The 11,184-nt window shown below is 46.7% G+C and overlaps 1 protein-coding gene across 1 annotated transcript in view; it reads left to right on the top strand.

Moving 5' to 3' along the window:
- ches1 (checkpoint suppressor 1) overlaps positions 1-11,184 on the top strand; it is a 28,809-nt gene that overhangs the window by 13,219 nt on the left and 4,406 nt on the right. Inside the window, exons 3-5 of the mRNA XM_012815560.3 lie at positions 5,446-5,597; positions 8,663-8,721; positions 11,055-11,163. Coding sequence (XP_012671014.1) covers positions 5,446-5,597; positions 8,663-8,721; positions 11,055-11,163 — 320 coding nt within the window. The remainder of the gene's footprint in view (positions 1-5,445; positions 5,598-8,662; positions 8,722-11,054; positions 11,164-11,184) is intronic.

Below are 11,184 nucleotides of genomic sequence, written 5' to 3'. Positions count from 1 at the left end.
TGCTGCATTTTTCTCTTGGATGAATGTACACTTTTATCTGTTAGTGTTCTTAAAAGCGTTCTGCGTGAATAGTTAATGAACCTTCTGCAAGGTTCTGTGTCTTTGAATTAAGCACTCCCCTTGCTTTCTACATGGAAGGATGACTTTAACATTTCTCTTAAGTCATGCACTGTGTTGTACGTATTAAGCCGTTTTTGATTTGGCCCCTTTCCCCCCTTCAAAACTTGTATTTACAATTCAAAGTCATAGAAATGTACCTGAAGCAAGAGAAACTTTAAGTACATGACTGCATTCTGGCTATGAAGAGTTTTTTTATGCTTTAATTGATCGTGTTTGGAGCCTTTTTGCCTCTTGACATTTTACCCTGTGATCTGCTTATGTAAGGCTCCTCTTTAGCACAGTGTAGAAGTCTAAACTTGACTTTGAGCTCAGGCACGAAATACTATGGCAACAAAGTAGACACAAGATAAACAACAAGTATGATCAGTATTGTTCCCTGTGCGTGACTGTGTGTGTATGTGTGTGTTTCTGTGAATGCGTGTGTGTGAGTGTGTGTACCTGTCTCAGTGTTCCGACTCTCTCACGGCTGTGTCATCTGGTTCTAGGCTATGACTGCAAAGAGTTTGCCTTGTATACATATCTCCATAGTAACTAGGTTGCAGTTGACATGAAAAGTATGCAGTTGCTGTAGCAACAGGAAAACTGATTTGGCTGTGTTGCTGTGTGAGCACTATCTGTGTCAGGGAGTATGAGTGTGTGTGTGTGTGTGTGCTTGGGGTGTGTGACGAGGAAAATAAAGAGTGCTCCACAAGGCAGGTTGAACAAATCGCTTTGTGGTTTGTGTAAAATGTCACAGGTGAAAGGAATACTTTGTTTCTCCTCACAGTACAATGGCATATTTGCCAACAGCTGTAATCATATCAGCTGTAATTTTCATCCAGAATGACCAGAAATCTTTGAAAACATCATTTGAAAACAACACTGTAGATTTTCATTTTAGAGTGTATCTTCATGTGCTGAAAATGGGTTCAAAGTTTGAATAGCCAAACCAGTCAAACCGGTCAAAATCAATTTCTCAAATTCGATTGAGAGCAGTAAATGAAACAAACACTCGCTCTGCATGGCCTAGGTCTCTTTTTAGACGAGCTTGGCGGAAACGGCCGTTTTAGTGATAAACGCACTAAATCATATTTCCATCAGCTTGCAGATGTGGACGTTATTATGACAATGCCCCATTTGTTCCAGTGAGTGTATTTCTAGGTCACGTCCTGGCACATGGAAAAGCTCACTGAGGTTAGCAGTGATTGTGTTTGGTATGCTTTGCTCCATGAATGCTATCTCTCTCTCTGCTTGTGTGTGTGTGTGTGTGTGTGTGTGTGTGTGTGTGTGTGTGTGTGTGTGTGTGTGTGTGTGTGTGTGTGTGCAGGCTTGTGAAAAGAAAGGGAAAACAAGAGAGAGCGAGAGAGACACAAAAAGGGAAACAGAAATGGCCTCTCATTGTTTGCAAACAGGATTCTTGCAGCACAACATGTTATGAGCCTCACTGCCCTCTGCCCCTGTGCATCTGATAAAAACACGCCAGTGTGCCCCGCTAGAAAACACACACTCCACAACATTTTGAAATGCATTGTGGTGAGCTGAGATTTATTATTTTTTTTTTTCCAAAAAAGTCAGTGTCATCTAGGCTTTTGCTAAGACAATGGAAGATCTGCAGTGGCCAAGCATTTTAGCAGATCCATTAGCAGTCGGCTAGCGTCGGCATTGTTTGAAAGAGGTTGGGTACCCTGGGGAGTTCAGTGGTTATGGTGGTATGCAGACATTAAGGTCAGCAACAGAGTCATACAACAACTCCCAGTCTGCTTTTATGTGACAAGGGAACCAGATGTTAAACAAAAAGCAACTAACAGCTCTATTTTGGAGGACGGGAGTGAAATCAGCTTAGGCTTTCAGTCTCTCGCTCGCCCTTTTTTGCCAAGTCTTTTTTCCCTCCCAAGTCTTCTTTTGCCTCCATCGCCATTCCATTTGTTCTGTGCTTTCCAAGAAGTCTTTTTTTTTTTCAACAGCTGGGTGAACACAGCCCCCTCAGAGTCTGGAGACCATCTGAAGGTGGAACTTTTAGACAATAACATGCTCAAATCTCCCTGACAGATCCACAAAAAGGATCTAGTAGAGAGCCTTATTGTTCTGAAGAACAGTTTTGACATATGTTCACTGTGTTCTGTCCATTGACTGGCTGTTGCAACAAATCCGTCCTCCCATCTTCTTGTTACCATTTCCTCCTAGCTATATTCTTGCTCTGTGGAGGCTGTGTCAGTTTCTCACATTGCAGCACAATGCGAGGAAATCATGTTCTCTTTATAGGGTGGCTGTTGTAAGCTATTTTGCAATGCCTGGCTAGCCTTGCCAAGAAGTTTCAGCACAAAAGAAAGAGCTAGGAAAAGAAAGTCTGCTTCTCTTGAAGCTCGAGGAGTTTAGTCGAGAGCCCAGCCCAGCTCAGGCGCGGTGGAATCTAAATAAAAAGCAAAGACAATAACCCTCTGGATTTAGAAAGCTGGGACAATGCATGTGAGCACAGGATCTTCACAATGAAGCAGGTGAGCTGCCAGCCTGTCCCTAATTGGTGAAACAGGCACCCTGCTGTCCTCTTAGTCCACGGTTCTTTAGGGAATGAATGATGCTTAATCTCTCTCTCTCACTCTCTCTGTCTGTCTCTATCTCTTTCCCCTCCCTTGCTCGTTCCCTCCCCCTTTCTCTTGCTCTCTCTCTGTCTCCTCTCTCCTTTTCCTATCTCTTTCTCTCCTTTTCTTTTCCTCTTTTGCTTGCACTCCCTCCCCTTTTTTCTTTCTATCCCTCTCTCCCTATCTCTTTCTCTCTCTTTCCTCTTTCTCTGTCCCTCCCTCTCTCTCTCTCTCTCTCTCTCTCTTAGTTCATCCTCACTGTTGAGCTCTTATGCTTCGTTGTTGTTGTGCAAGTGAACAGGCCTGAGCAGGAGCCTTCAGCAGGACGACACAGATGGAGATGCCGACTGGAGCCTCAGAGGAAGCCTCCAGTGTCGCGAAGACAGTCGCCCATTTCACGGCGTTTAGCGTGCGAGTCTGGAGAACAGAGCCGACTGCGCCGTTCGGCACGGGAGAGGATTAGCTAAATCAGCTGTGATGAAGCCCAGAGAGAGAGAGAGAGAGAGAGCGAGAGACCTTAGGGTCCCCTATCGTCTGAGTAGAGGACATAGGGACCCCCTGCCAAGACTGCCTCCCATAGTCCTCCTGCCTTCCTCCACCACCGAGCCAAATACACATGCCTGAGGACAAGACAAGACATGCATAAATACACACATGCACACTCACACATACACACACACACACACACACACAAGGTCACTGGCATACACACACACACCCACACCCGACATACATACATACACAAGGACACAGATTCACATTGCACATTTATTTTGAACACATATACCTACACACACTCTCACACACACATACACATACAGACAAATGCACATTCACTTACAACACACATACGGAAGAGACACACACTCTCACTCAGTCTCTTGTTGCCAAGGAGATGGATGTAATCCAGGTGCAGGTCCTCCTCCTCCTCTCCTCCTCCTCATCCTCGTCTTTCTTCTGTCTCCCTGTCCCCTGATTTGCTCATCGAATGACCGCAGCTGATGCCACAGCATGTGTGGTGGTGGCGGTGGTGGTGGTGGTGATGGTAGTATTGGTTGGGCAAAGCCAGATGGAAATAGCTCGGCAGACGGCGTGGCCGGGCGTGTGGCGCCCAGCGTGAGACGAAATTTCGGCCGGCGGGGGTCATCTCTGTGGAGGTGAAATGCGAATGGTGGCTTGGTGGGACTGTTAGTGGAGGCAGACAGTCGGGGGGTGTGGGGGCACAACACCCTGCTAATATGGGTTCCTGCAGGAGTCCAGCACTCTGTAATATTACACACGGCGGGGAGTGCACTGCCCGCACACAATGCATGCACACACATGCAGAGAGTTTTGCATGCACACACATGCACACACATACACACAAATACATGAAGACACTTACACATAAGTACACACAGACACACACGTAGGTATATACGTATATATATACTCACACCCACACATAAACACAAAAAGACATGCAGACGTGCTCCCCCACACAGATGTGCTAAAGGTTAACACAACACACACCTATATAGGCACACACTGTCAGAGAATCCAGTCAGTTTTGCATAGTTGTACGTTGAGATAGCTTAGTTAAGTCCTCTCAATAACGTCTACATTATTAGAGAGCCTCACACTCGGCATCAAGTTAACTAAGCTTGTGCGTGCGGACGGGTGGAGGACTCTTCACCAATGCGCCGCGTTATCTCTCATGACGCGCCCATATTCCGCAGTTCATTTGACATCCGAGATCAAAGCATGGAAGTATTGAATTTCATGGCTTGCTTGAGATGCCTGTTTTTCTCTTTTTTCGGCAGCGGTGGTGGTAGTTTGGGGCTAAGATGAAGTAATGTTTCTGTGGGTTTCTGATGGAGAGCCGACAGCTTAATTAGGTGGGGGTAGCGCCTTTGATCTAAAAATATTCTTTTTTCACATTGCCTTCGGAGTACGAAAGGTAAAGAGAATCCACTGTCTTCATGAGGTGTTTGACTGATCTCGAGGAGGAAATATTAACAGGGTATTGAGGAGATAAGAGTATGTTAATCTTTTTTTTTTTGCATAGCCTTCACCTTTGATTTCCTGGCAGAATTACATGTGTAGGGGCGAGCGCTGGATGTCAGAGGTACTCTCTCTGTGTTGCCTTTACCTAAATATGTCATTTTTTCTCCCGTACATCAAATGCACATTAAAACATCCCATGCTTCATTATTATTATTGGCGAGAGAAACCTGAGTCTCTTCGGTAAGCTCCTTCACTGTAGTCATTCTCACTAAGCTGTTGTAAAAACAAAGGCTTCAGGGAGCCTTACGTCACATGCCACAAGGGAGCCTTATGTCACATGTGGACGATGACAGCTGTCAGTGATTTGGGCCCTGGTGTTCAGTCTTATTTGTCTTCTCTGCATTCAGGGGTACAAGGTTCAAGGCAAATGTAATCTGTAAATTAGGATTGTTTGACTATGGGTCTGGTCCTCATTTCATCCATGGGCCGTGTACATATGAATCTTCTATACCTCTTCTGGAAATGAAGGAATGGACTTGTCACACAGCTGAGACCAGTAGTGCATCATATTTTTTATATCACTCCTTCCCTTGGTGTGTTTACTTCCTGAAGCTTCCACCAATCATTCTCTCGCTTTGTTGGTCTGATGCACTGATTAGAGGACCAGTTCACATTTCCAGCATTGAGTGCCATCAACAGATTGTTTTTCAATTTGAATTGCATTTGAGTTTAACTAATCTCTCTCTCCATCCCTCTTTCCCTCTCTTTTTGTCTTCCACAGAGCATAGGAAAAGGTTCCCTTTGGTCCATCGACCCCGAGTATAGGCACAACCTCATCCAGGCTCTGAAGAAGACGCCGTACCACCCTTACTCTCCGCGCCTCTCCTCCACGCCCCCCGCGTCTCCCCCGACCTCCCCGCAGGCATATCACAGGTAATGGCCCTCCATCATCCCCGCTGCTCCACTCGTTTATCCCTCTCTTTCATCTCTCTTTCATCTCTCTCCACCCCCTTCCATTCATCCCTTCTGCTCACGTCCCCTTCCATTCACGCTGAGTGTCTGTCCTCTTCTCCTCCACTCTCTCTCTCTCTCTCTCTCTCTCTCTCTCCTCTCTGCTCTCACTACACTGGTCCCAAGCACTTCTTTGTTATTCTGACCCCACATCACTAGTGTCTTAGTTGTCTCAGGGGAATTTGTGTGGTAGACGTGCCATTGGCTGGCACGTATAGATCCACATATGTTCCCCCAGCCCTTCTGCTACACAGCCGTACCCCCTATTGTCCGCCACCCCTAGCTGTGAGGTCAGTATAGGAATGGCAGGAGAGAGAGAGAGAGGGAGAAAGAGTAATTACTTCACTGTAAAAACGTTAGAGTGTCACTTTCAACAATGAAGAACAAGGAGGTAGAACAAATGTGTTTCTCCGAGGCATTAAGTACATATCTAATCTCCTTATCGTTCTGTAGCATGAAGAACGTGATTATGGCTCCTCAGATCTCTCTGCAGGTGGCACGTGACGCCTGAGAGGTGTGGAAACACATACAATTGCAGGTTGATTTTTTTTGTCATTTATGTATCAAGATACTTGCGGAGTCTTAAACAGCCTTTTTCAACCGGCTGTCCTCGGCGCTGTACGTGCACAGGAATCTCAAGGTGCACGTGATTGAATACACAAGCAAGCAATCAGTCGTAAATGAGCAGCATGGTGGATTCAGCTGATTAGTTGAGGGAGGCAGGGGGTCGGGTGGAGGGAGGCGGGAGGGAAAAGTCATCAAAGGGAATCTGGGTATCCGGTCAGTCTCCCTCTACATTCCTCCACTTAACCATCGGCAGCTGCCTCGGTTGCTGTGGAGGTCGGCAGGGGAGTGGGGGTGGTGGAGGAGGGAGGGTTGCCGGGGAACATTCTGCTGCGCGCCTGCCCTACACAAGCCGTTTATCGCCAGTGGTTGCCATGGCGACCGGAACACGCCTCCATGGCAACACATGGGCAGAGACAGGTGCAGTGGTACAACAAAACCATTTGTCTGGTAAGCGAGAAGAAAAGAAAAAAACAAGAAGGGAGAAAAGACTGGCAGTTAGCACAAGGAAATGCTTTATCGCCCCTGGCAACTCCTACCCCCTCCCCCCACCCTCCCCACATGGCCACAGAGAAGTGAACCCTGTTTTAATATCAGTACTTTGTTATTAATTGATGCTTCATAATAACCGTACCCATTCCACTATGAATTCGCTCTGAAGGATTTGTGGAGTTGTGCGCGAGGGCCGTTTGAGGGCCATTAACCTAATGTTTTTCCTCATTCCTCCACCAAGAGTAGCATAATCCAGTTCATCCATAAAAGCAGCCGGAGGGACCCGCGCTGCAGACTCCTCTCATCGCAGGAAACGAGTCAAACTCAGGCTGCGCCGTGCACCTGCCTGAAGCACTGATGTGTTCCAAATTCAGTTTTCATGTACCAGCTGACCCTCTAATTCATTAGGGTCCACTGAGCTGCAAAACGCTAATCTGGATTTGATGCTCTTTGACTCAGTTCACTGTAAATACCAGCACCGTCGCTAACTCTCTCTCTCTCTCTCTCTCTCTCTCTCTCTCTCCTCTCTCTCCCTTCCTCTCTGATGCGAGATGAAGTAGAGTAGAATATGAGAGGTAGGGTGGAGTAGGGAAGAGAGTGAAAGAGTGACAGAGTAGTTTGGGGTGGAGGAGAGGGCGAGGGTACGTCAGTAGTAAAGAACGACATCAGACTAGTGGAGCCGTCCTTGATTATAATCCATTACCGGTACTCTTTTCGTTGAATTCAGAGAAATTCTCCTCACGTTGATCTAGCTGTCTGTCCAGTGTGACTCCGGTGTTCGTGCAGAAGTCCTGGCTCTGTAAATGGGAAACATGAAGCAAAAACATTTCCACACTATTCAAGCCAATCAACAACCTTGCTTCAGGCGCACAGAAGGAAGGAGTGTATTTGATTGGCTGTGAGCTCACTTATCAACATCCTTTTGCCAGAATCAAGGCCTGAACCTTTACTAAAGTGCAAGGGTAAGATAGTTGAGGACTTGTACGAGAGTAATGTTAAAATAGCACTGACAGAGAGTAGGGTGGGGTAATAACAGGGTAGTTGCATTGAGGTTTAGTAGGCCAGCAAGGTAAGGAAGAAGGAGTAGCACTCTATGAAGGCTGCCTTTTGATAGATGTTTACATGCATGGGATTTGCTGACGCTGTTTGCTGTTGTCAAGTGTTCCCATTAGCTGTACTGTACAGCAAACACAGACAGTCATGCAGAAAGTCTCCTGTGAGGAACGCTTCACCCAGACTCTCATTCTCCTAGGCAGTGATGGGGTAAAATGACAACAGTGTGTCTATCCACAGTGCAACGTAATGACTATAATCAGTGATCATGGTGGACGGACTGCCCGCACCAACGCGCATGAAATTCCAGTGTTCATGTCTCTCAGTGGATCTCTGAGGTTAGCTTGCCACTTGATCAGATGATTGGCTGGCTGTCTGTCCCTTCCCTTCATCCATTCCCTTAGTCTCTCATACTACCTCTTCATTTCTCTTCATCTCTTTTTTCTTTTATCCCCCCCCCACATCCGCCCCGTGCCCCCTCTTCCCCCCCCATCTCTATATCTCCACTAATGTCCTCATAAATTGATGAATGGCAGTGATTTTCTGCTGGTTTGATGTGGTCTGCTGGGGGTAAAGAAAAAGATCATGGTTGTGCTATTTTTTGTATTTTTCATAAGCTGAAATAAATAAAGAGAAGAAAAATGTCATTGGTCATATTTAATATCTAATATCTTAGAGTTTTTATTTTTCTTCTGTCATGTCATGTCATGCCACCCAGAGCTGAGGTTGGGACAGATCTGGCCCAGATGTGGCTCAAACGTGGGCCAGATCCGCCCCTGGTGTGGCAGCTGCTCTGTGGGAAGTCATCTAAGAGTGTTCTCTCTGTCTCTCTCTTTCTCTCTCTCTCTCTCTCTTTCTTGTCTCTCTCTCTCCGCCAGTACCCCTCTGTGGTCTGGAAGTCCACTCTTCAGGAAGAATGGAGGAGTTTTGCTGCAAGGTACAGTGCCTCTGGCCGTTTCCACTTGTACGCCTGGTCTGTTATGCGAATAAATCTCCAGAGCTCTTTGAGAACAAAAAAAAAAAGCGCCAAATTTAGGCAACCTGCTCCATCCCCCCAAGGAGATGATAGAGAGTGGCTGTTTGAAATTCAAAATGAGTGGCCACAATCACAATAGCCCTATTTCTCTCTTGGCAGTATTCCTGTATTTTTTTTCCTTTTTTTTGCCTCTTCTCCTTTTTTTTCTCTCCTCCCCCCACTCGACTCTTTTTAGATAACTCTGTGCGTCTCCCTGGATTTCTTTCTGTCCCCAGTGGCTTTGCAGGCGGTTTAAATGGACATTCAATCCAAATCAGAGTGCTCTCGGAGCAAACAGTGGGAGGCAGCAGAGCAGTTAAATGGGAGGAAATGGATACATTAGCTGTCTGAAGTGCATCCTCTTTCAGGTTCCTTCGCTCCTGATAATGGAATAATGGGCCAAAGAGCTGCCGAGGAGAGTGTCTGAGTGTGGGGTTGGGCGTTGTGACCGATGTGTCTGGCTCTGCCGGCTGACTGGCTGACTTGCTGGCTTGCTGGAGGATGCTTAGAGGGCAGTCTCGACCGGGGGGGTTGGATGGGGGGTCAGGCTTTAAGGGGTTAGCTTCAGACAGTTAACATAAGCTTTTTTGAATACGTTCGTTTCCGGTCATGTGACATTTGTAGCCCAAATGATTGGCACTTAATAGTTTTCATGCCAATATTGAGCTTTCTTGGCTGAAGTAGCTAGCATAGCATTGGATTGAATGGGAGTGGTAATCCATCTCTATCTCCAGGTCTAGAATACGTCCGGGCTCGCAAAACAGGCTGGGGAATACAGGCCAGGCTCTGGCCCTCTTTGATTTGCCCCAGACCAGCTTTGGTCTTTTTTTCCTTTTTTGTTTTCTCTTTTTCTCTGTGTCACTATCTCTCTCTCTCTCTCTTTCTCTCTCTCTCTCTCTCTCTCTCTCTCTCTCTCATTATGCTGTATATCTGTTTCTTTCTCTCACTCTACCTCACATCTCTCTGTCTCTGTCTCCCACTATCTCTCTGTCTCTTTCTCTCACTCACACTACTGTGTATCTCTCTATCTCTCTCTCTTTCTCTCTCTCTCTCTCTCTCTCTCTCTGTTGCCATATCTCTCTCTCTCTTTCTCTCTCTCTCTCTCCCTCTCTCTCATCTCCAGCAGAACTCATCAAGCCATTTCAGATGCAGCAAGGCTTCATCCCTCAAACAAACTCCAGAGACTTCCTCCTCCCTGCCTACCCTTTCTTAACAGCGAAACTGCTTTGAAGTTAGGGTAGCAAAAATGTCTTTTTATTTTCCCCACGGAAAGCCCCAGGATGTGACACACACGCACACCGAAACCCACACACACACACACACACACACACACACAAATACATGCCTGCATCCCGTGCCTTCTGCGTATATGAAAGTGTTTTCTGTGTGGTTGTGTAAGCCTGACGCTCCCGGTGCCATGTGGAATCGCTTAGCAATCTGTTGCGGAGTAATCTGTTTAGTAATCTAGACAGCGCTAACTCTTTCCTGTGTGAACAAACTCCACTGCACCAGCGGACACGTTAAGAGATCGGGATGAGGCTGTCCGTCCCTGAAGTGTGTACCAGGGGGGGAGCGATGCCCGTGCTTGTAGCTGCGTATCCAGGATACACACACACACACACACACACACACACACACACACACACACACACGGTCTGTGTCGGGGAGTGGGTTGTTATGTTATGCAGGGCCATGTCGAACACGGCCTGGAATTTCCTGTCGGGCTCGCGGGGCTGATATATGATCTACCTCACTGTGGCATGCAGAATGAGGAAGAGTGGTTGCTGCAGCAACGACAGGCCCGGGTACAGGAAGGATCGAAGTGGATGGGTGGTGTGGGTGGGGGTGGGGGTTGGTAGTGGTGGCTGCATGGTGCTGTAACCTAGTAGAGTCACTCTAAGAACTAAGATGATGAACACAGAGATACTCAAGCAGGGAAAGATGGGAAATTTCCCAGGGTTTGTCATGCTTGGAAAGGCTTGTGCTTTATCAAAAGATCTACACAGCCGTGATGATGTCACAGCTTAGTCATCAGGCTTAGGTCATCTAAAAAAATGAACTACACCAAAATGCATTACTGTTATGTGCAGATGCCTGTAGTTGCCTAAGAATGTCATATGTTAGCATCTTCTAACCTAAACCAATATGCACTACTAATACCAAGTATAATACAGGTACAAGTGTGCCATTCAGTATGATCCATCATTTGGGTTATCATTTGGGTCATCTCTAACAGTGTGATATTTTCTCTCCAGTTCCACAGAAGGTGATCCAAAATGGTGCCCGTGTGTCGAGCCAGGGTCTGTTTCCAGTGATCCGACCACTGCACATCAGCCCTGTCGGAAGTAGAACCTCAGCTATGAGGTGAGCAGGAGTGGCCTGATT

Source organism: Clupea harengus, chromosome 15 (genome assembly GCF_900700415.2).
Source record: "Clupea harengus chromosome 15, Ch_v2.0.2, whole genome shotgun sequence".
Lineage (NCBI taxonomy): Eukaryota > Metazoa > Chordata > Actinopteri > Clupeiformes > Clupeidae > Clupea > Clupea harengus.
Note: the sequence above shows the minus strand (reverse complement) of the source record. Positions and strands in the feature narration are given on the sequence as shown.